Here is a 26827-nt window from a genome sequence, read left to right on the forward strand (position 1 = left end):
GGGATAATAATAGTTACTACCATATAAGGTTAATTTGAGGATTATATAAAACAAAACCACGTTATTATGTTAGAATTGATGCCTGGCACAAAATAACCCTTAAGTAAACGTTAGCTACAAAAATGTACCTGGCAAATAGTGTCAACCCAGCTTCCTTTAGAAGCTGAATGAAAGGAATAAAAATTACTTTTATTTCTTAAATTTTGTAACGATCTTTGCACTTACGCTTTATCACTACTTTAAACACATTTTCACAGTACATATTCACCTAAATTATTCATATTAGTATATCATGAGATTTTCCAACTCACCATTGTCGCAGCATTCCACGCAGTTGTTGGTGCAACCTTTGGTTGCCAGTTAGATCCTCCAGTGAGCTTCTTTTCACCTGGCTGACTCCAATTTACATCACTTTAAATAAACACAAGTGAGATATAAATGTTTGTAATTAAGAAGTTTCTTTACTATAAATTTAGATTGAACAGAGCATTTAAGATGCAGATGACACTTATACACACACTTTCTTGAGATAAAAGCCAAACCAACCTCTAGATGGCACATGGGAAAAAAAATGCAAATTTAACACTCACTTCTTAGTGGTTCCATTTCCAATGCCAAGATCTAGGACACAAGAAAAAGAAAGCATTTAAAAACTAGACTCATTTTTATAAAACAACTTATTGTAAAGAAGACTCAAGAATTCAAAAAATACTTACTGCCCACGAGGTTGGCTAAGGATGAATCCAAGTCATCAGATACTAACTTGTTAGGTGGGAGTTTGGCAACGGGAAGACTCTGGTTCTGAGAGGCCACTGTTGGTTTGAGAAGTCCACCTAGTTCATCAAAGCCTTAAAGTTACAAACAGATGAAATAGGATTTTGTAAGGAACTTTATAGAGCTACAGCTTTCTAAAGGAGGTCTCTGCCTTTTCTCCTTGTTTGTTTAATGGAAAAATCCTCTAAGAAAATGGGCACCAATAAATGCCCTTAAGTGAAAAAGGAGAAATCCACCATTTCAAAGTAAATCGATTGAGGAGGCTGTATGTACTTTGGCAGAATTCATTTGTCTTACGTCATAACAAAATTACATTAAAGTTAAAGGAAATGAAGAAAGAGGCATTCAAGTAAACTACTCGTATTCCAAAACTGGGATGAGAAGGATGGAATTAATCCTCCCCCTCAGCTGACGAAGTCTTCTGAAGACTCACTCACACTTGAAGAAATACAAGTAAAAAATACATCTCTGAAAAAACGTTTCTTTTAAGAACTGTATTTTATAGACCTTTTTATACTCTTTAAAGTGAAGAATGTAAGGTATACGTAAAAGAGTATATTAGAATCAAGTGAAAATGAACCACTAGCTTATCTCTTTTTTTCTGTCTAAAAACAGCCTAAATTATACCTAAGAAATAGCTAAACTACACTCTAATTGTACAGAATCATGTAGTAAATTAGGACATTGCTTAAAAATAAAATCCCTTAAGGTTCTCTCCTGAAGGGTAAAAGGTAAAACAAATCCAATCAACCAAGCCACCCAACGACTCAACAGCATAACCTAGGAATACTAGAGAATTTGAAAAAGAAAGTCACCAAAAATGGGGGCTTAGAAAATATGAACTGGTTTCTATATCCTTTATCCTTCCTCCCAGTAAGACAAACTCAAGAGGAAAAAGTTAAATACATCAAAAATCATTGTAAACCTACCAGTGCACAGAAAAAAATGAATTTCTAGTCCGTAATACTCTTTATAAGCTTGCTTCTTACTTTTGTATAAACACGTATGATAACTATTAATAACTGTATATTATGAAATTAAGAGTATCTCAATGTTTAAATGGTCTGAATTTAATTACTACACTTACCACTCTACGATTAAGAACATAATTTAGTGTCAACTTTATAGGAATTCAATTTTTACAAACTTCAAATTAACAAGATACTAAATGGAAACCTAGCTCTATAGGTCTATAAAGCTGTCTTAAGACAAATGAACAACCACACTACAAAATGATTAAAAAAAAAAAAAAAAGCCCCTGCACCCATAGCTCTGATATTTAATTATTCCAGCCGTTTACTATACAGACTATTTCCATACGTCAAGGTACCACAGGTAATACTTTCCTAGTTTTCAAAAAAGCCAATTTTATTTCAGTAAAAGTAAAAATTATAGTGAGTAAAAAACAGAGCATTCTACACATAGTCACTAGTAATTGAGAACTCTAATCTAAGGAAAACCTCTTTTTTCTCTCTCTTAACAGCTCTGGGAGAAACAGAATCTTCCCAGATTCAAAACTGCCACTAAGAAAAGAATAAAGGCTAATAGTTGCTTGAAATTTTCTTCCAGTCGTTGAGGGAAGAGGACCCACTTCTTTGGCTATCCTAATTCCATCTATTTACACATGGTAAAAGTACCATTATCTGTCCTTACACAGACTCTAAACTAGAACACTAGAGTAAAGGTAATAAAGTAATTTTTTCTTACCCCCAGAATCTACAGTAATGTTGGTAGATTTATTTCCAAACACAGATTCAAAGTCAACATTAAGGCCAGCTGAAGGATGTGGCTGTGCAACTGGAGAAGGAGTGAACCCTAAGAGAAACCAAAATGGAAGAAGCTCAGTCTTTAGTAACTCTACATTTATAAATATCTAATAATGAAGAAAATAGAATGGAAAAAGCCCTAAATTCCCACAACAAAAAAACAAAGCCAACCCTTCAAGCAAAATGTTCCCTAGACTACCACATCTCCTTGTAGTGATTACATTTTCCAGAACAAAATCACCCCACTAAGAAAATAAAAAAGTAAAGTTGAATTACTAGTTTGTTTCATTACAAAATAACATTTTTGCTTATTTTTTACTTTAAATTTTTATGCTAATGATCTTTAAAAAACCAAACACATCTAAAATTCTAGGATCTTGTACGAAACCAAAATTTAAAGGATCATCTGGGAATAAAATAAGAATTCTGTGGTGTTTAAGAAAAAAATAACTTAGTATCCCAAAAAGTCTTTCTCCCTCTACCTACTCACCTTCCATATTTCTCGCCTCCCTTCCTTCGATGGTTAATCAAAAGCTATACGGTTTAAGTTCATTTGTGAAGTAACAGGATTCTTAAAAGTTATAACCCACTAATCCTTATGAACCCCTTGTGTCCAGGTGTTTTTTGAATATTAAAAAAAAAAAGAACTATTTTCAACCATCTTCTAAGTTCAACTTAACTACTTCCATAGGGGGCCGCCACATGTGTCATCAAATATACTGGTTTAACTACACTGAAACACAAGAACAGAAAGGGAAAATTTATTCTCTTCTGTCAATGTGACACTGATGCCAGTGGCATTCAGCCAAGACATCCAGTTTATAGAGAAACCAGGTAATGCTGAGGTAAATGCAAGATTTTCAATTGTGTGAAGTTTTATTTTTGTGAAGTGAGGTTCTGAATTTCTACAGGCCAACTAGAAGAACCAAAATCATCTAGACCTATTATGGCTGTCACATGACTTGAGGAGTTTTCAATCACTGAGTATATATTCAAGTAGAGAACAGCCTAGCAAGGATCACAAAGAAGGGATTCTTTCACTTGTGGAAGGCTGGAATAAATGGCAATAATAAATTCCTTCCTTGTGGAAGGAATTCTCTTCCATCTCTAAATTTTATAAATTCATAATGTTAAAAAGTTTTAAATATCTGGTATTAGAAGATTAATAACTATATTAGAGAGAAATTAAACTTTTGAGCTGTAAACAAAGACCCTTTCTTCCTGTCCTATCTTTCTGCTAAAGGCAATTTCAGTCTGTAAGAATCTCACACTGAACTCTTAATGCACATGACCAGGATATAAGGAAGTATAATAACGCTGTACTAAAAAGACTGATCTTAAAGAAAAACTAGGACAAGATTTGTTGAGAAGTTCAAGAAGGTCCTCAAAGTCAGAGAAGCCAGAAAGGACTTTTTATTAACAGTGACTCACACAAGCTGGTATACATCAATGATACTACTGTAAAAGTAGCATTTTACATCAGAGTGTCAATATTCTGCAGAGGCAAAGATTTTTAAATGTACAAGTTTGATCTTTTGCCATAGTCATTTAGCCCGTAAAATACTCTTAACTCAAAGACACTGACCATACAATGAGAATACAACATTATCAAAATATAATTACATATACTGATTTAACAGTTCTCTGAAGTATACAAACTGTTTTAGAATATACCACAGGCTTGCCAGTTCTTCTCAAAGCTCCTTACAAAAGGAACAGATATATCTACTCAAGAAAGACAAAAATCTATCGTGCTTTATAATTACATCCCCATGCTAAACCATTACAGTGTAAGAAGCTTACAGTGTTCTTTAAATCCTGGAAACAATGTCTGAGCTATGGTATCACTTAATAAGAAAACAAAGGGAACAATAATTTGTAACTAGGACAGTATATCAAATTTCTATTTGCCTCTGATAACCTGCCCAAATTCTTTCTAGAATTTTGTTGGTATCAGAGATAAGCCTATCCTTCATAATAATACAAAAACAACTTCATAACTTTCTGTAAAGAGAGGAGCCGTCTCCTGAGGTCCCTAGGGGCACCAATCTGTGAAATTATGATGTTACTGCCTAAAAGTATAAAAGAGCTGAAAAGATACAAAGTAATCCAGAGCTAGTACCTCAAATTTCAACAGCTTCTACTAGCAGAGGAAAAAAGTAAAAGGGAAATTCTTAATAAATTATAATAGCTGATTAGATTGTCAACCTTTAATTTTTAAAAGTGACTTAAAGCAAAGTTATAAAATATCACCATTTCAAAAGAGAAGATTTAGGGATTCCCTGCAAAAGATGAATAGGCTCGCCAAGTTAAGGTTAACTTGATGAAAACTGAATTGCCTAACTCTTTCATTTCACAAAACCCAGTGTAAAGTCTGTCACTGGCCACTTCACAGATCAACACTTATTAATACTGCACTGTAGGAACAATCTCAAGAGGAAAATAATAAGCTGACTGAAAGGTACAAGATGAACAAGTGTTGGGGACAGAAAGGTATTCCAAACACCCCTGAGAAAAATTAGATTGTTAATAGATTTTGGTGGTAGTTCGGTAATAAATAGGCCTCACACTTTTTTGAGAAAATAACTCTACTATTTATTAAACCAAGTTTTTTTTTTTTCTTACCAACTCATTTTAAGGAAAACAACAAAAAGAAATACCTCTTGCATAAACAAACTAATAAATTTTAGAGATTATTGTTACCTACCTCCAAATAAACCAGCTACAGTAGAAGGCTCATGGCACATAAAGGTAGTATTACGATAAGCTTGAGTGCCACAAAAAGTATCTGACAAGGCATATAAGGGAGGAAAAGAAAGGATAGGAAAAAGAGAGAAAAGTGAGAAAGTGAGGAGGAACAGCTAAGAGTGGAATGAAGTAATTAAAAGCAAAAACAGGAACAAAAACAAAAGAGAAAACAGAGGAGTCCAAGCCTTTGGTGTTCTTTAATTTACAACTTACTAAAAATAAGCACTTAACTTAAGGCTCCATTATGAGTACTATATTTAAAACATATATATAAATAATATTCACAACAAATTTTAAAAAACAACCAACACTGCATATCCTTAGATGAAAAAACATGAACCAGCTGGCTTGTTAGCCAATACTAACATGTCTTCTAATGTCTTCTTCTGCAGATGAGGAAGGAGGCCTTGACAAAGTCACAAACATGGCACGGCTGGGACCATGATCCACTCACCTGACTTATACATCCCAGTATCCCTAGGGCTTTAATGAGAGCAAGCTACAAACTACACTGAGAACTATATCAAATCAAGGTCCTCCTCTGAAAGATCTGGAAGGTATCTACATATCTAACTCTCTGATTTTTCCTGGTCATGCTTAACTCTATAGAGCAGGAGCTGGCAAACTACAGCCTGTGGCCTATTTATATGGCATGAGAGCTAAAAATGGTTTTTACATGTTGAAAGGGTTTAAAAAAAAAAGAAGAGATGATGACTCACAGATTTTACGCATCATATAAAAGCCTACAGTATTTATTACCTGGCTCTTTACACTAAGTTTCCTGATCACTATTCTAGAGCAGCATGATCCAACAGAGCTTTCTAGTAACAGAAATGCTTTATAAATCTGCACACTATGCAGATATGTGAATACGGTACATTATGGTAGCCACTGTGCCACTGAAGAGTGGAACTGTGGCTAGTACAAGTGAGAAAGAAAAATTTTAATTGTATTTAACACTTAATTTTAATAAATCAAGCCTTAAAGGATGACATGTGGCTAGTTAGATGATGCAGTGTAAGCAATGACAAACCTTGGGTGGTCCTTTCATGCTCTTACTACTGAGTAAGAAACTACTAGGATTTTTATTACACAACTGTACTTCTTAGGAACTTTCAACTTGCACTGAAAGACTTACTAAAAGGCCTCTTCTATGACAGGGATCAACTATAGCTCCTTGTCTTTGTAAATAAAGTTTTATTGCAACACAGCCAAGCTTATGTGTTTGTGTCTTGCCTATGGCTGTTTTCATGCTATGTCAAGGTTCAGTAGCTGTGAAAAAGACTGTGTGGCTCACAAGCCAAAAATATTTACAATCTAACAATCTTTTAAGAGAAAGTTTGCTGACCCCTACTCTAGATTAATGCCTAATTGGTTGATAGCAGTGGTTTTTAATTTCCCCTTCTGTACTTTCATAAAAGTATGTAACAATAAGTTTTAGAAAGAAAGAGTATTTAACAATACTCTGTAACAATACAAAGAAAAAGTATTTAACAGTAAGTTAAGTCCCCTGTGTCTTCAGGGGACACAGATGTGACATCTTGAAGCCCATGCACTGCTCTGACTTAAAAGATGGAAATATACAGCCCAAATCAAAGTCATATCTGCTTCATATTTTCAAACTAAGGGAACAGACTTAAAAAGATACAGTTATATTTACTAAATACATACCATGGATATTCAGTAAATATGAAGAAAAGATACAACCTGTAAAAGACTATTGACAGAACACTCCAAAGATAACTCTTGTTACCCCTTATTACCAAGCAAAAAGGTACACCATCTGACATATTTCTAAGAGTAACAAAATGTATAATTTAGTTTCAACTGCTTTTAATCTAATTTTTAAATGTATTATAATATAATAAAGGAATTACAGCCACCAAATATTACCCTTTAGAACTATTAGACTAATTATGTAATTAGAGCACCTGCCTTGAAACTTTCTCAAATCTCCAACTACTGCTTTCCAGTCACTTTCTCTTCTTCTCTCTCAGATATAGCTAAGTATTCAGAATGTGGCCACCTGCTCTATCTAGGGTACACAGATGACTTTATGCATGCTGCTTCAATCAAAGATTTAAATTTGTGTCACCTTTCGCTGTATCTATGAATTGAATAAAAGCACTTTCATCATCTTTTAAGGGGGTTTAGCATCATTTTAGCAGGATTCAAAAACATTTATATATTTAAAAACTTACTCCTCCTAGTATAACTTTGGTATGAAATTTTGCTTTTTTTAATAGATTTTTATATCACAATTAAAGCTATTCAGTCAAGTTGCTTTTCATTTCCTATTTTTCATTTACCTCCAGGCTAACAATGAAGTGAGACCCTTAAGATTAGACAGAGGGTATGTACAGGTTTTAGACAATATAAAATTATACCATTATTTTGAAATTAAAAAGGGGGAAAAAGATTAAGAAAGCTACTAAGGGTGATAACCACCCTCTCTCTCAAACAGAAAGGGAAAAATGTAAGCACACATAAACATGTAAGTAAGTTCAGGAGATGTCACTCTTCATCCAACTCTAATAACCAACTCTCTGAACTATAAACAGGATGTAGCATGTGATGCTACAATATGACAGAGAACAAAACAAAATTCAATTTCAAAGGAAATTTTCCGTCCTAAAAACTTGCATCAAATAAAATCAGGGATACTGGTGTAAAAAAAAACCTCACTACACTACTGCTAGTTTATTTTAAAGTTTGTTATTAAAATCCAAAGTAATTATTGCAGTGCTTTAAAAATAATGGATACATTAAAAAATACTTAGGCAGTATAAACATTAATTGGAAAGAAAGGTTAAATGGTACTTTACCAACAAACATTTCATGAGTAGGTGTCCTAGTAGTAAAAGTGGATACATCTGAAGAAATAGGAAGGTGAACATCACCACTACTTTTTGTGAGGAAAGGATTTAAGCTTGGAATGGCATCATCAACAGCATCTACAGTAGCAGAGAAAGGATCTGTGCAGTCCAAGTGCATTACAGCAAAATGAAGAAAGGAAGTAAATTAATTAGTATTGTAATTAGTCAAAAGAGGCAAAGTGAAAAGTAGTAGCTATTATCATTATTAATCCAAATGCAAATGATCAAATCTAATCACCAAGATGGAAGAAATGCATTTAACATATTTTAAAATGAACCCTCAGAAAAAAATACTTTTGTGTCCATAACAACAGCAGCAAACTAAGGATGGATCTGCTCTACAACATCAGAAAGACAACCTTCAGGTAGTTAAAAAAGAGAATAACAACAAAATGTTTCTATAAATGAGCCATCTAACCTGAACCGTGTTCCCCACCCAAGATGGGAGTGTATTGGCACTGGTGGCATAGCTATGCATACGTAAATAATTGATATAAATAACTGATATGAATATGGAATAAGTAGTTATTTCAAAAAGCCAAAAGGGATTAGGAGTTTCTAACATGTCCATATAACTGTTGTACAGCTTCAGATGTAGGAAACAAAATAATAAAGATGAAGCAAATGTCTAACGATGGAAAAAGAAATTTTGGAAAAATTAAGAACAGAGACAAAAGACTGGCCATGTAGTAGACTGGGATTAGCTTTGAAGGCCTGGCTGTAGATTTTAAAGCCTAAACGATTTGGTAGGAATAACAAATGTACTATTTCCTACTAGAATGTATCAAATACATACTATCATCAAGTGCTACAATTGAAGTTATTTTAGAACCACATATTTACTGTATCTATTCCTCATTCAAGATAGCCAACATTGTAATGACTGAAAGCCATTCATCATTCCTTAAGTATGGGGAGAAGCAAAAATAAAGAGCAGCAAAAATAAACTCTCATAATTTTATCTAGCACAACTAAAAATGAAAGGTACTCCTGTACTCCAACCAGTAGCCTATTTTTGTGTATTCTGGTTTGTGGTCCTAACTTAAGAATACAGTATTCAGCACTATTAATCTACTCTAAGGCTGTAAGGCAGAACAATAAGGAGGCAATGGCCAAAGAAACAGCTTCTGCATTACAATACAGGCACACTTTATCCTTAAAGTCAATAAACTGAAAGCTAGTGTTCTGCAAATGCTCCAACTGTAACTTCAAAAAGAAAAACATCAAAATAAAATTGAGGTCACTGTATTGAGTCTTACAAACATACCAAAACTCACTGATACACTATTCTAACTCAAATGATCATAAACATCTTTCCCATCCCTCCAACTCCTCAATAAATGGAAAAATGGGGGAAAGAATCAGAAAAAATAATTCAGAAACAAAAGTAGAAAAGAGTCAGAAATAAGATTCACTTTTTGTACTAAAATACAAATGCGATGATGACCACTCTAACTCCTTCTTGTATAAGAAAGGAGCTGCATTAAGTTTAGAGTTGATCAGTTCGGTTCAAAGTATTAATACTACTCTGAAATATCTGATAGTGGCATGGTGCTTTAAAAGTACATTATACTTTGTTGGACAAGTAAGTAACACAAAAACTCTCTCTAGTTATCCCTGCAGAAGCAACCATGAGAGAAGTCATTCAAAAAGAGTATGCACATTTCTACAACAGATTCATTAGGTTTTTGAGAAAAGACATGTTTGGAAAAAGTTACTAGTTATCTGCTACTCTGTTGACTGATACTTTTTACCTAAGCACTTAATATCAATCATTTCCTATTATATGAAACATCCTAAAGAGTATGCAGAAAAATGTAAGTGCATTTGTATATTTAGATCAATCACACAATAAGAAAAACCAGCTTTTAATCTACCTTGACAAAACACTTCTACTATGGTATAGTAGATTAACATCATTTAGATTTAATTATACCACAAAAATTAATTCAAATTCATTAAAGATAAAAAAAATAGTAATAATATTCCAGTTATTCCAACTTAAACTTTATCAGCCTGGCAACTCTAAAATTCTGTATATTTTAATTAAATACTTTTTTCTATTATTTTTTATCATTATTCACTTGAATGTTTAATTTTATGTAGAAAAATAATCCAAAAAGTTAAAATAAAGATTAAAACAGTACCAGTCATTTTTTTAGTTTTGAGATAAATATCTGATATCTACATTTGCACAAAGAAAATTGAGTGTTTTCATAATGTATTTTTAATGAGTGTTTTCACTCATTAAAAATGAGAAAGAAATAAATTAAACTTAAGAATGGGTCATTCTTTTTTGCCTGAAATAAATTTTGAAATCTTGCTTAAAATATACAACAGTGTACTAAGCTGAAAATAATGTGTATCTCTAGATCTGCTGTAACTCAGTTTTTAAGGTGGTAAAAACTGAAATCTCAGCTATTAGTATTCAATAGCAATTGCGTGTTCGACTCCAGACCATTTCTTGAAAAATCAAAGGCTCGTTAATAATGGAATGAAAGAAACAAGCGAGCTTGTGTTCTCTTCAATGTTCATTTTTAGGTACAATCTTACTTACATACCTTTCATATAAACAGGCAAATCTTACTTCCTCTTAACTCTGTTTATCACTAACCTAGCTGTGATTGGAAACACACATCATTTCTGTGGTGCTTATGATAAGAACTAAATTAAATAACAAATCTGTTGCTGACATTCATTTTCAGCAAATGAGAGCAATAAAAGCATTAAATAATATTTTAGAATTATCAAAAAAATCTAATCTTTGTTTTGTCACATGCTATAAAAGCATGATACAAAATGCTACATATTTCAAATGTTCAGGTAAATGGTTAACTTCAAAAAGTACCTTCTGGAATTTACTGTTATGATCAAAGCTTTATATAAAGGACTTATTATCTTAGTAACTTTAATTTTAAAAACAAAGGAAAATATCTTAATCTGAATGTTATGGATATGACAACACAATGAGTAAGTATTAAGAGTTCTTGGCTTAAAATACTCTTTGGCTATCTATGTATAAGTCAAAACTTTGAAGTTATTACCAACTCAGAAGCCAAATACAAGACAAAGTTTCATTTTTCTTAAATTGAGGGGCTTATAGTAAGATCACCATGCTTTCCTCATATATAACTGTAAGCTTTTGGAAAAACAGTAGTCAATTGCTACTGCTTCTGCTCCCAACTATACCTTATACCTGATAATACTTTTTTTTCAAAACAATTTTTACAGTGCCACATTTAGATAGCAAGCCTAATGTTAAAATATGGGGGAAATTTTGACAAAAATAGTACATAAACCAAAATAACCTAAAACAGAAAAGTAAAACATAATTAAATGTACTCCAACATTCTATTCACAAACTGCTATCAGATATTTCTTCTAACAGATTATAAAACAATGTTTACATACTGAAATTACTTAAAATTATTCTCCCACAGTAACAGTCTATCTGCTTTCATATGTGAGCTCAACGATTCCAAACACTACAACTGTATATGGTATCCAGATAAAACTAACACCCAGTTCAGTTTCACTAAAATATTACATTAGTTCTCACTAAGTCTTCTGTAAAATTTTTCATCTCTCCAGTAATACAACTTTTCAGCCTTAATTTTAGAAAACCTATAGTTTGTTTTTTTAAAGGTAAGCAAACTAAAACTGCTTGAATGGTCATGTTAATCCTATTAATAGGCACTTCACAATAAGCAGGAAATAAGCATGCAAATTTTGCCAGATTAAAAATCCTAAAACTGGAATTATCATTAGGCTATTAAGAAATTCCTTTCTCTTAACCCTAATATGCTATCTACAGATCATTTAAATAATTCTAAAAAACTCAATGACTTTGAACTAGCTTACTCCTTTTAGAAATTACTCCCAGATCTTAAGATTTAGCTCAATTAGTTTTTAAAATAAAGTGATAGCTCACAAAATTCATCTAAAAACTTAGTATTTTAGTGTTTTACTATTCCTTTTCCCTGTCCTGTCCTGAACCAGAAATAATCTGCCTCCTAAAAGGAAAACATCTACTGACTCAAAAAACATTTACAAAGTACCTGTTTTATACCAAGAAATGTTTACTCCATCGGGGACATATCACTCAACATATTTTAGAGCTCCTCCCTTCACATAGTTTATGTTCCATTATATAAAATTGGGTCTTAAGAAATAACTATTAAAAAACCCAAAAAAGTTATTAAAACTCAAATTATTAAAAGAAAGGAAAAAAGTCTAATATATCATAAAACCCCACTAGAACAATGAATCCCTGCTCTGAGAGGTAAGCCACTCGTTAGACTTTACATGTGAGCCAGCACAAAGTTTAAGGTAGTTTGCCATTCTCTAACAGTTTTCTAGACAATGTCCTTTCTCAGAATATCTTCCCCTCTCATAAAATTTTTTGAGTGTTTGTAAAATAATATTTATATAAATACAAACAGAAGTACCAAAACCAAACAAAGGAAATGATTTGAAAACATACTAAATGTCTAACTTAAAAACTAACGTGGCTCACTCTTCAAAAATGCCGGGTCATGAACATAATATGTTCACCTTAAGGTCGAAGAACTACTCAAGGGCAGCAAACTTTCCTGTTGGTACTAGGGGAAAATTCTTTGAATACCAAAATCTGAATTAAATGAACATTTTAAATATAATTAGCAGAAGTTTGTCATGACATTCCTCTACAGAAGACAGTGCACTGCCTGATAATACTACCTGAACTTAATTAGAACTTCATTAGATGAGTTTTCCCCTCTGCAAGTAAATTTTTTTTCTATACCAAAAGTAAAATACCCATTATGTATTTCTCGGTAACAGAACAGAAATTCAACATGGGAAGAATTATTTCACACTTAAACATATTTGGTCCTTCTTCATTTGCATTAAATCTCATTTCGTAATTTAACTGAACACATATTCCAAAATTGTATTTATTAATAAATGAAAATGTCTTCAAGGGGCAAAATAACTTCACTGTCATATTAATATTTTTCAAGTTCTCATGTGTCAAGTGAAAGCAAGTAAACCCCACAAAATGGGGAAGGGAGATGCCTATACAACATACAAAGTAGATTCATTCATGCTTACCTCCCCATGTACTTGCTACCTGAGAAGCAGTTGACATTGAAAGTACAGGTGGGTGAAAAGTTGGCTGCTGCAAATCAAGCAGATCATTTGGTAGCTTTGATGTGCTAGAAAGATATTTTGAAAATATGATTTATTTATTAAACTTTGTTGTATTCGTCACTCCTCTCACCCATTCCAGTAAATAAAAACATTTTTTTAAAGTGAGAAAAAAGTCCCAATAAAATAAATCTCAAAAGGGAGAAGAGTTTCAGCAAGATAAGAGTTGCACGTCCCTCATATAACAGCATATTTCAAAGGAGACCTAGAAAATGATTCAAGTACCGTATCAAGTTTAGAGAGGATTCAAGTAATAATAGCCATTTTGGAAAGAATCAAGGTCTTGCCCAGGAAAAAACTAGTCTCTTTATTGAAAAGAACCTAGAACCTAAACAATATAATTCTAAATTATGAAATACATGACAAATTAGTTTTTCTAAAGAAATGTGTTTTTTAATATTTAAAGGACTCCAATTACATTTTCAATACCAAAACACCCACAAAATAAAATACCCTATTAACATTACCTCTATTGCTTCAAATATCAAGCATATCAGTAATCAGGGAAAAAATTAAACATGCATATATGATATAAACTTGTAACAGAGCCACCCCATTACACAATACAACTTATATATATCTTACCATGAGACTTTTACGTGATTAAGAAACAACTCAAATAAGATTCCAATTTCTAAGAATTGAGGCATTATTTGTACTTTAGCATAGTTTATTTTTTACTTACACTTATTCAAAAATAAAAAGTTTTGAAGATGTACCTTTTAGATGTAAAACATAGTGTTATAAGTAGATAAAAATACAAATGTATTTAGTGCTTTGGAGAAAAATACAGACTATGCAGTAAGTGTTACGTAATAGGTTGTAACATATGGAAATTACATGTTGGGGTTTATGATCTTGGTAAGTTTTTGATCTAAGGGAAAGGAGATGGCTTGCTGTGAATCCACCAGTGAGGAATGAGGAATTACATATGCATGTGCAAATATAGTATGTTTGAAAAGAAAATTTGCCCTTAATTACTACTAAAAAGGTGAAAATGTTGAATGTATTAAGTGAAAGAAAAATATTAGATCTTTATCAAATGATTTGTTTTATCCTCAGATATTTAACATTCTTTTCTATTTACCAGCATCCTCTTACCCTGCTTAGACAGGCTTCTAAGATCCCTAAGACAAAAACTTAACACTTAATGGGTTTGATGTTATTGGGGATTAAGGAGAGTATTATACAAAAATCAAAACAAACAAAAAGACAAAACTGAAAGAAAGAAAAACACATAACGAAATACAACATCTACTAAGACTTTTGGGAGCAGGCAGCAGTTGAGTTAAGTTACACTGAACTGTGACAGGAGTAGGTAAGTTGAAGGGAACATCGTTTAAGGATAAGTTAATAAGCTAAAACAGCAACAACAAAATCAAAGAAAAACAAGCAAGCATCACTCTCCATGTGGCATTTACCATGCAATAAGCACTGTGTCCATGGGATTAAACCAGTCAATCCCAACTAAAGAAAATCAACCCCTAATATTCATTGAAAGGACTGATGCTGAAACTCCCAATACTTTGTCCATCTGATGCGAACAGCCTGAGCACTGGAAAAGACCCTGATGTTGGGAAAGACTGAGGGTAGGAAGAGAAGAGGACAACAGAGGATGAGATGGTTGGATGGCATCGCTGACTCAATGGACATGAGTCTGAACAAATTTCAGGTGATAGCAAAGGAAAGGGAAGCCTGGGATACTATAGCTCATGTGGCTGCAAAGAGTCGGATATGACAGCAAATGAACAACAAGCACCATGTTAAACCCTATATTAGTGATCCTATGACCCTGACAGAGATGAAAATTCTTGGTCTTTACCCTACAGCTACTGAACCAGAAACTCTAGAGGTGGGGCTCATAAATCTGTGATTCCGATGTTGGCTAAGACTGAGAAGCATGATCTGTACATTATCTTGTCTGGAAACTGAGATTTAAAAAAAAGAGAGATATAAGAAATAAACAAACCAGGATTCTTATACTCTAAATCACTTTAAGGTAAAACACAGGAGGGATTTTTAAAAAGCCAATTATTTTAATTTGCCTGGAATTAAAATATTTCTATTGTTAAGTAGCTTAAACTAGGCAACAGGATTACTGAAGTTGGGTTGATAGGGTTCAATACCACAGAAATCTGGCAACTAACTCTTACTGTGTTTCAAGTTACCTAAGGGACTAGAAGTGAAAAACTTTATAAGTATCTAATGAAAGGATATTCTGAAATTACATATCATACATACATATCCAAGAGTCATACACAAGGTCTTGAACCATTAGAAGCTTCACAAATCTGTATAATAGTTCATTTTAATTTTTTTACAATGAAACATTTGCCAAGAGAAAAACCACCACTCTCTAACTGGTATAAATTTATCATTTAGCCATCTTCCATTTTTTAAATATTCAAAATATAAACTCTTATCACTTTGTATTTAGCTATTATTCACTACCACCGTTTACTACTACCTTCTTTGTGTGAATTCATGATTATGAAAATCTGGTATCAAATTAAACCTGAAAAGCTCTGCACAATTGATATAAATCTTTAAACCTAGGCATTCAAAGGTAAGCGTTAACCATTCCACCTACCTGTTAGAAGAACTAGGGGTAGAAAATATGTCAATGGCTGGTGCAGTCATTACACTCCCTGCTGAGGTGGACACAGGAGAGGCTGCAGTTGTTAAAGAGGTATGAGGTTTCTTTGCAAGTTCTTTTAGGCGCTGCTCCTGTTGAGAAACGGCACTACCATAAGGAACCTAGAAATGAGACTGATTTGTAAGGCCTTTGAAAGAAAGTATTCTCTAATTTTGTTTTGATAGCAGAAAGGTATTCTCTGTATTGTCAATTGTTCAATGTCAGGATGAAAAATTAAGACTACTAAATTTCATCTCGTTTGTACAAATATTTATTAAATACTGTTAGTCTGTATGGAAGTCCCAATTACTTTATCAGCACTTATACTTGCTTTTCCAAATAATTTAAGAGAATGCATACACCTACCTTTAAAGCTTTTAAACGAGCCTGTTCTTCCTCTAAGGCTGCCTGCTTTTCCCTTTCATCCACTTTGGTAAGAGACAGGCCAGTGCTTGCCAGGGAAGAGACTGCGTTGGAAAGTGTTGTTGCCCTAGGATAATCAGACAAAAGTAATTCAGTTTTTGGCCAAACATTTCACATTACATCCTGGTTACAAAATGGTTTAGCAGGCTAGCCATGGATAGATACTACAATTATGAACTAAACCTATGGAGTCAACATCAGTACTTCAGAAGAAATATTCTACCCACTCATCTAAAGGATTATTAAGAAATTAGCTGATTTACACACACATTCATTTATTATTAATATTTTTAACTAAATGTTAGACTTTGGAAAGGATTTGGAAAGGATTCACAACAAAGGTGAAGGACACTGCCTCTTCCAAGCCCAAGGGAGGGATCCAATGCACTGGAAAAGAGTTCACATACCTCAGGGAAAACCCTGACAGGTAAAACATAGTGAATTTCTCATTAAGAAGTGACCTTCCACTAATTTACAACCTGGGTTTTGGCAGTACTACTACAGAACACGAAAATACAAGAACCAGCAATAAATAATGCATATGTAGATATGCTTCCCTTATAACATCCCCCAAAGATATCATTCCCAGAGGACCCACATTTTCTCTCAAAGGAAGACTAATGTCATCCCAGTCACCAGTCCATTTGGCACCTCCTTTCTATCTGCTACCCTTTTGCCAAGCTGGAATTTTCTTTTCAAACGTACTATATTTGCACATGCATATGTAATTCCTCATTCCTCACTGGTGGATTCACAGCAAGCCATCTCCTTTCCCTTAGATCAAAAACTTACCAAGATCATAAACCCCAACATTTAATTTCCACATGTTAATTCTAGGCAAAGTAAACATGTGTGGTAAAGAATTCTAACCTGAAACTACTCCTCAGTGACTGCTATTAATTTTCCTTTTATCACACACCAAACACCATTAATTTCTACTCTAAGTAAACAAGTAGAAAAATTATTTAAGTTTTATATAAAAATCAATTTTATAAATAAGCCAATATAAAGATAAAACTCTGAAGACAAAGGAAGAGTAATACTGTTCTAAAGAGATTTGAAAATATTAAGAGACTAAAAAAACACACAAGGTAAATCGGTATATCTGAAGCTACTTGGCTATGTTTTGCCATTACCTTCTCAAATAATTGGGCCTTGTATTTCTAAAAACCTATTAGAAAATCACATCAAAAAGAAGGAAAGTTCTAATCATAATTTATACAAAAGTTTTTCTTCTACTAACCAATACAATAACAACATTACAAGGTCAATGAGATGATCTATATTAGTTATGATTTGCCAGGTTCATTGGTCTTAGTCTTGGAAATCAGCTAAAAGTCTAACAGAATGATAAAAATATGTCACCAATCACCCCCAAGAACTGGCATTAGAGAAAGATGGTGAAATCTTATGTTGGACATCCTAGTTCTGAGTCCCTGAATTACTACTGCATACTTCACAGGGTTATTTGTGAGGGTCAATCAAATTTGTAAAAAGAGCCTTATAATTAAAATATACCATATGAACCCATGCATTTCATCTCTAAGAGAAATACAAACATTATGAACATCATTCTAAACCACAGTTACTGTCATCATCTTACCAAATGCTGACATTTACTGAAAACAGAAAGTGCCACAAAAACTTACTGTATTCATCTTTAAGAGCAACTCTCTGAGGTTGATACTATTAATAAACTTGACTTATAAATGGTGAAATCAAGATAAAGAAAAATTAAATAACTTGTAACTTCAGCTAGACTCATCTACTACTTTCTCAGAAACAGCACTACCTCTCTTTGCCCCACAAAGAATAATAATGTACCTGCTTGCAGCTGTAGAATCTTTGATTTTCTTTCCTTCCAAGGAAGCTAAATGTTGTTCCAAAGCATCAAGAAGACTACTGGGGGCCTAAAATTGTACAAATATTAAGACTTTCATGGTAATCACACCATTACTCAAAATAAATCAAGAATCATCTAATACAAGAAATAAAAATAGGTATATTCCCCATGAATGAATTAACAGCGGCATTTTAGCTATCTAAGAATGACACTATTATTTTTATTACATAAGCATCATCTGGTAAGAGTATTAACAAACAATCAAAGCTATAAAAACTAAATCTATGTGAACATAAGACATTAAGATGATCCCGCAATTTTTTAATATTTAACTTATTTAAATTTTAAATAAAAACAATCCTAAAAGCTGGATATATTGTTGAGTGAGCTCCAATAAATACTGAGTAACTCAAAGTGTCCAAACACTGTTTTGAAACTGACAAATGAAACTGAAAATTAACATCAAGTAAACAAAAAAATCATAGTGAGATTCAACTTCTTACTCACTAGATGGTTACACAGACTAACAACATCAAATGCTGAGGATACAGAGCAAATATAACTGTCATACAATGCTGGTGGGAACACGTCTACCTTGAAAAAAGACATGGATTTGTTTTTTAAAGAAAGCTAAATATACACCTACCTTTATTACCCAATTTCATTTCTAACTGTTTATTTAAGAGATAAGCGTATCTCCACAAGAAAAGACTTGTAAGCAGCTTTATTTGATGGTTTAGTAGCTAAGTTGTGTCTGACTTTTGCGACCCAATGGACTATATCCTGCCAGGCTCCTCTGTCCATGGGATTTCCCAGGCAAGAATACTGGAGTGGGTTGCCATTTTCCTTCTCCAGAGGATCTTCCCAATCCAGGAAACAAACCCAAGTCTCTTGTATCTCCTGCACTGCAGGTGGATTCTTTACTGCTGAGACACCAGGGAAGCTCCAGCTTTATTTACAACAGTTAAAAAACTGTAAATAATCCAAAAATTTCCAAATTTTCCAATTTAGAAAAGAGGCAAAACTGTGGTAAATTCACATGATGGAATACTATTCAGCAATTAAAAAGAATTAATTATGGTATATCTAACATATAGACAGCTCTCAAAACATGATGAGCAAAAGAAGCCACATAAAAATAGTCACATGATTCCATTTATGTTAAATTCAAAAACTGATAAAAATTACTCTATTAGAATTCAAAATAGTGATTTGTGTGGAGCAGATTAGGGGTGACTAGAGGGGGACAGAGGCTGATGCAAAAAATTTACATCTTAAATGGTGTGTTGATTATACGAGTGCTTACGGTTATCAATCCTCATTCAAACAGATATTTACCTCAATTTTTTTTTAAAGACTAGCTTGAAACCCTCAGTCTATGTGTCAAATCTCAACTGAATATGAACAGTTAATTACTTATTTTCAAAAGGAAACCTTTTCAGTGAGCTACGTGAAGCAAATACATCAGTGGCATTCACTTACACCAAATATTCTTTAGGATTTGATATAAAGTTTCTGAATTACAGGTATCCAAAAGCAGTTGGAAGAGACAGTGCTAGCTAATTTCTCTGTCAACTCTGACCTGAACAACTTCCTTCTTCCTGTATTTTCTCTCTCTATATCAAGCCCTTAGCACAAGACAGACATGGTAGGAAACATGGACTTCTGTGTTGATCTGAGGACACATGTGTAATCCCTCAACCCCAACAAATCAGCAGCCCAATTATTTCCACTTTTTAAAAATCTCCACTCGTGTATAACTACCATCTTTTCTAAAGTATAATACCATGCATACTACAGTACAGACACATATGATAGTATGGCCTGAGGCTGATCTTTTTACTTTTAAATTTATTTGTTTTAAAATTTTTTATTTATATTGGCATATAGCCCATTAACAATGCTGTGATAGTTTCAGGTGGATGGCAAAGGGACTCAGCAATATTATATACATGTATCCATTCTCACCCGAACTCCCTTTCCATCTGAAACTGTCAAATCAGCTTATACTGTTCAAACAATGCCTCTTATCACACTTAGCCTATAGCAATAATGTGCTCAATCTTAATCAGGTCAATTATTTCATGTGGGCATATACAAAAATTTTTATTTGCATACAATTCATAACTAGATCTAGTATATACCCTTAGCCTGGAGATCAAAGAGATGAATCAGAACAAGTGAGTACAGAGAAAAACACTAAGAATCATTAACAAGCAAAGTATTTAAAAGAATCCCAGAATGACTGAAAATAAGGTAAAAGAGATAACTACTGAGGAGAGAGTTGATACATAAGGGTAGTTTATGCCAGGTCCTTTCATTCTTAATACTCAATAAACAAACACCAGAAAAGGCCATAAAAAACTGCAGGTTTAAAGTTTCCTTCCTAAAATTTTTTTAAGATAATGATAATAAAAAATAATATTATAGTAGCTAACACTGACTGCTCAATGCGCTAAATGTTTTTTAGGTATTAACTCTTAATCCTCCCCACTGAGGCAGGTGGGTATTGTAATATCTACATTTTGGAAATAATGAAACTGAAGCACAGAGAGTAACTTCCCCAGATCACAGGGCCAGCTGGTGCCACAGCCAGGACTCAAACTTAAGAGCAATGTTTTGAGGTTTATACTGATGCTTTTGAACTGTGGTGTTGGAAAAGACTATTGAGAGTCCCTTGGACTGCAAGGAGATCCAACCAGTCCATCCTGGACTGGAGATCAGTCCTGGGTGTTCACTGGAAGGACTGATGCCGAAGCTGAAACTCCAATACTCTGGCCACCTCATGCAAAGAGTTGACTCATTGGAAAAGACCCTGATGCTGGGAGGGATTGAGGGCAGGAGGAGAAGGGGACAACAGAGGATGAGATGGCTGGATGGCATCACCGACTAGACGGACATGCATTTGGGTAAACTCTGGGAGTTGGTGATGGACAGGGAGGCCTTGCATTGCTGCAATTCATGGGGTCGCAAAGAGTCGGACACAACTGAGAGACTGAACTGAACTGAATCTATCTACCTGAGTCCAAGAGCCAAAGTGGAAGGTTTAAAACTGGAAAAACAAATCTTGTGTAAGATAATTCTCTACCAATAGTACAGTGAAGATTCTGTTTTTAAAACACCATTCTCTAAGTTCAGTTCTTACTTTTTTTTGGGGGGGGGGGGGGGTATGGTAATGATGATGAGAAACAGAGACTAAAAGGGAATAAACTAAAAGAAGAGCAGAGTACTGGCTGGCTCCACCAAGAAGAAATGAGTAGACTTTTATATGGTTATAATGTTAGAACAATCAGCAGCAATATATCAAAACATTAAAAATCAAGAAAAATTACACTGATCTTGACAGCAAGAGCTTCATATTATTCATCTTTGTACACTTCAGACCTAGTAGAACACAGCAGACAGAGACTGACACTACAATACTTACCTGCGAAAGATCTGGTATATCACCTCTGTCAATTCCAACTTGCTGTAAGAAGAAGCAGCATCATATTTAATAGACAAAATTACAATAAGGGGTTTCATAAGTAAAATTTAGAAAATAACATTTATGACTAGTACTATAAGCAATATTTTAGGAAGAATTCTTTAATCCCCACAGATATCACTCAATACTTCTAAAGACTTAGGTATTATCTGCTGGCTCTAAAAGTTCTAACAGGAGGAGAAGGAGAGTTGGAAATTCAACAAGGCTACTAAGTTACCATCTCCACATCCTCAAAACACCTAAAGAAGCTACCTTGTCACAATCTGAAAAATTCATCATTTCTGTGACAAAAACACTACACCAAGAATTAGAAAGGCTGACCATGAACAAGCCTGTTGGAGCATAAGAAGTAGTTAAGGAACAAACCTAACAACAATGACTCACTCTTTCACCACAAAGTACACTTTCTCTGCAGTCACCAGATTTCAAACCTACGTTCACTCAAGCAGGACAGGTTTTATACAAATACCAAGTGATATTTAACCAGGATATAACTGTCCCCACAAAGCAATCCCAACACACTTTCATGACGCTCAGGTACTAGGCAAATTCCAGCAAAGAAGATAAAAACCATTCTTATTTATTCCAACACCCTAATTTAGAAATTCTTTTCCCTCCTGTGAAAATAGTCATATATTATGCTCTATGACTATTTCATTTTCTAATCACTCTCCCTTCCTTTTCTCAACCTTTTAAGGGCCAATTCCAGAATGGTATCAGTAGAAAATTTGATAAAATAATTCATACTAAGATCTTCAAAGCTAATCACTGAATGATATATTTGTCATCTTCAAACACATTTGAAAAAGTTACTTGAGTCTTTACTCCAAGAACTAAGGTCTCATAATGAAATTGCGAGCCCAAAGACCACTTCATCAAAGAATATTCTTAAGGTAGGGGAGTATTCCTATGGAGTGAATGGTCCATTCCATTGCAGGGTACGACCAGCAGATCTGGAGGCGAATAAAGGCTTAAAACTTAAGTCATTATATACAGCTTATCAAATGCAAAGAACAAAAGCCAAAGGGAAAGGTCAACAAACTAAATGTATTTAAAGAATTTACTAGAATCATCATAAATACTACTTCTTTCTGGTTTTCGCATGTGACTGACCCTAAAGATATGGAGGAAAAATTGATTTCTCCTTGAGAGATACTTTAAATCAAAATAAATTCCAGTACACTTCATAAAATAGTTTTAACACCACAAAGCTATTTTCTTCAAAGGTCTCATCATCTTTTTATATCTTACTCCACCTGCTACAGAATAAAACATCACTACGGTAATAAGAGGCAGAATCACCAACTTGCTAGTTTCAGATGAACTACTTTGATATTACTGATCAATAATATAATGTACTCATCTTTTAGAATTACCCTAACAAGACACCTCTGGTAATAATAGGTAGATGGAAGAGAAAGCGAAAACAAAAACTCTTTAAGTGCTGCCCTTGTGGAAACAAGATGATGTCTATAAGCATTACCACAACTACCTTCTGTGACTCTCAGAAACTCATTTTTCAAAAAGATTTACAAAATTAATTATTCTATAACCTACATTCATAGCTTTCATAAACAATGACAAACAATAAATGCATTAAGTTCACTTCTGAAGGGAAGAAAACACTCTGAACCATATGGTTCTGGTTGCAAGTCTTACTGAAGGAAGGAGAGCTGCACTAACATAGAATATTCTTTACCACATTTAATAGAATAAATCTTCTACCATATACAGCCAATTCCAAACATAAAAATCACCACCATCTACCTGATTTTACAGAGAAAGAATTTAAAAATTAGGTTACTTTTTCGTATTCAATACTAAATTAAATACACAGGGTAATATTCAATGTTATATCGTATTCATACGATAACATGAATACGTATTTATGTATGAATACGTATAATGTATTCATAACAGCACAGAATGTGATATAGTATAGTGTTATAATTGAATATGTACCTTACTATATTTAAGACACTTCTTTCACTTGGGTAAAGACTGATTTCTTTGAAATGTACACTTAAAGACAAAGAAACCAAGAGATACAGTCATTTAAACACAGTTTACCTCTGCAACTTTGAGAAACTCTGAGATTCTAGTCATCCTAGTCAGGAACTTCTTATAGATGTCAAGACCTTCTTTGCACTGGTTCTTTTTCATATCAAAATATTTTTCTGCCAAAAACAGATATAAACATACTTTTATTCATATCAAAATATAATACTCAAAAGAGAAAAAAGATTTAAAACAGCTCATGTTATACTGATGTCTCAGAAAACACATTCACCCTACAGAAAAAAGTGTTAAATTAGCTTAGGTATTCAAAGCAAGTTAAAATAGAGATGCTGCTATATTAAAAATTAAGAAATTATGATTTTACTATTACCAGTTTTTCCTACAATACTTCTTCCCTAACAATTCCCTAAGTATAATTTGCATGTTAATATAGATCACATTTGATTCCATTTAAAACAGTGCTAAATGCCTATTTCCAAATACTCTAAATAATATTAAGAAAGATGGCAACTTTTCTAAGTCCAGATGTCACTTGGAAAACTAATTTAACCTACATAAATAGCAGTAAAGAGCTTAATTTATACCAAGGTGGGAGACTATACTTTATAAAACTTTGTAAAAAACTTTCCATTTTTCACTTGTGGAAAAAAAAAAAGTTTCCCTATCTCCATGGATTAAAGCATCCCTAAATAAGTTTGTATTACCCCTGCCTATGAAAATCAAATTTAAATAAATTCTTTTAAAAAAATTACTGAAAAGGGAGAACAAATATATTAGAGTAAATATATCTGACATCTTGACACTTGATACTTTGACACTCTTTGCAGTATTACTTTTCTACTCCATTCAAACTCCATTGAAAAAAATTAGCATCTCTAGGCAAAACTGAATGCCATATATACCTAATACACAACAAAGCACCACATAGTCCTAAAATGCCTCAAATGTAAAAAACTTCCTTTAAAAAAGTATTTATTTTAAAATAATTATCAATCTAAAAATTAGGTTTAGAAAAAAGTACCAATTTTACAATTAAAAGTTCATTTTGGAATAAACTGAGGAAATTATTTTCCTGAGACAGAAAATTCCAACTTAATTTTTAAGAAATTTTTCTATTTCTAAAAATAAAACTGATAGAAAAAAATACAGATATATCTAAAAAGTGCATAGTTCATCTGGCTAAACATTCTAATTGTATAATTATTTAATCACTTAGCATGTGTCAGATCAGATCAGATCAGTCGCTCAGTCATGTCCGACTCTTTGCGACCCCATGAACCGCAGCACGCCAGGCCTCCCTGTCCATCACCAACTCCCAGAGTTCACCCAGACTCATGTCCATCGAGTCAGTGATGCCATCCAGCCATCTCATCCTCTGTCGTCCCCTTCTCCTCCTGCCCCCAATCCCTCCCAGCACCACAGTCTTTTCCAGTGAGTCAACTCTTCGCATGAGGTGGGCCAAAGTACTGGAGTTTCAGCTTTAGCATCATTCCTTCCAAAGAACACCCAGGACTGATCTCCTTCAGAATGGACTGGTTGGATCTCCTTGCAGTCCAAGGGACTCTCAAGAGTCTTCTCCAACACCACAGTTCAAAAGCATCAATTCTTCAGGGTTCAGCCTTCTTCACAGTCCAACTCTCACATCCATACATGACCACTGGAAAAACCATAGCCTTGACTAGACGAACCTTTGTTGGCAAAGTAACGTCTCTGCTTTTCAATATGCTATCTAGGTTGGTCACAACTTTCCTTCCAAGGAGTAAGCGTCTTTTAATTTCATGGCTGCAGTCACCATCTGCAGTGATTTTGGAGCCCAGAAAAATAAAGTCTGACACTGTTTCCACTGTTTCCCCATCTATTTCCCATGAAGTGGTGGGATTGGATGCCATGATCTTCGTTTTCTATAAAATTCTCTTCTCCAAATTGTTCAATGAATAACTACATCTCAATCAATTTTAAGGCAGCTTTAAGTAATAACTAAGACAATATTATTTATCAATGACACAAGATAAGAAATAAAGTGTTATTAAATGATAGAAATATTTACCCAACAGGTTAATAATTCCTTCATTGTATGCTGCAAACAGTCTAATGGCATCTTTGAAAAGGAGCATGAAGGCAGCATTTATTACCCCATTTGTAAGTTCGTTGCTATTAACCTGGAAAAAAAAATAGATTAGCTAATGTTCTGTTCTAAAATGACAATGACTTCCTTCAAAGTAAAATACAATGAATTCAAACACTTAGGTGTAGGACAGAAAAAGACATTTATCTCTAGCAATCAGAGTCACAGCCATACAGTGCAAAAATATTGATCGAAGAATTCAGATTTATTTAAAAGCCACAACACAAACCCTATAACATTGAATTTAGTTCAGAAATAAGTCAGTGAGAACAAAAGTACCCTTCAACTCTTGAAATTCTTAGGCTACATATTTTAAGTTCATTTCAACATTAAATACTTCTAATTACAAAATAAAGCCCATTTCTAAGTTCACTTCAGTCATGAAGAATTTACTGAATGTTTCTAAATAAAAAAAATATTTATTAAATGGCTACTATAATCACCAAAGAACTGAATTAAGCTAGGTAGAAAATATTTTTTTTAAAGAAATAATTTTCCCAATATTACAAACAAACTGAACTTCAAAATGGTTATAATATTTCTACCTCGTTGGTTACAGGAGAATTAACTGACATACTCATGTAAAGAGTCTGATGCAGTATTTTACACATAAATAATCAATATTTATTTTTTCTTAAACTTTTTATTTTGTATTGGGGTCTAGCTGATTAACAATGTTGTGCTTGTTTCAAATGAAAAGAGAAGGGACTCACCCATATATATACATGTATCCAATGATCAATATTATTAGTGACTCATGTTTTAATAAAACAAAAACAAGCAGTTGTCTACCAAGATATATGAGAAATACCTTTAGCTTAACAAGAAAATAATCAAAAGGATAGAACAAGTTAATCTTAAGTTCCTTTTAAGATAACTGTGGTGGTGGTGGTTCAGTTGCTAAGTTGTGTTGGCTCTTATGACCCCACGGACTCTAGCCTATC

At 33.4% G+C, this 26827-nt stretch overlaps 1 protein-coding gene across 16 annotated transcripts in view; it reads right to left on the reverse strand.

Moving 5' to 3' along the window:
* Nucleotides 1-26827, reverse strand: part of PICALM (phosphatidylinositol binding clathrin assembly protein) — a 105053-nt gene that overhangs the window by 21383 nt on the left and 56843 nt on the right. For 3 of the 16 annotated variants that reach the window (XM_055581540.1, XM_055581543.1, XM_055581544.1), the window contains exons 6-18: nt 25806-25917; nt 23810-23916; nt 21680-21721; nt 18234-18319; nt 16353-16476; nt 15942-16078; nt 13256-13359; nt 8114-8263; nt 5248-5328; nt 2482-2589; nt 717-848; nt 591-621; nt 312-411 (exon numbers count right to left, since the gene is read on the reverse strand). In XM_055581540.1, coding sequence (XP_055437515.1) covers nt 312-411; nt 591-621; nt 717-848; nt 2482-2589; nt 5248-5328; nt 8114-8263; nt 13256-13359; nt 15942-16078; nt 16353-16476; nt 18234-18319; nt 21680-21721; nt 23810-23916; nt 25806-25917 — 1314 coding nt within the window. The remainder of the gene's footprint in view (nt 1-311; nt 412-590; nt 622-716; nt 849-2481; nt 2590-5247; nt 5329-8113; nt 8264-13255; nt 13360-15941; nt 16079-16352; nt 16477-18233; nt 18320-21679; nt 21722-23809; nt 23917-25805; nt 25918-26827) is intronic. The other 13 variants (XM_055581546.1, XM_055581549.1, XM_055581545.1 and 10 more) reach the window with 9 other exon arrangements.

Source organism: Bubalus kerabau, chromosome 5 (assembly GCF_029407905.1).
Source record: "Bubalus kerabau isolate K-KA32 ecotype Philippines breed swamp buffalo chromosome 5, PCC_UOA_SB_1v2, whole genome shotgun sequence".
NCBI lineage: Eukaryota > Metazoa > Chordata > Mammalia > Artiodactyla > Bovidae > Bubalus > Bubalus kerabau.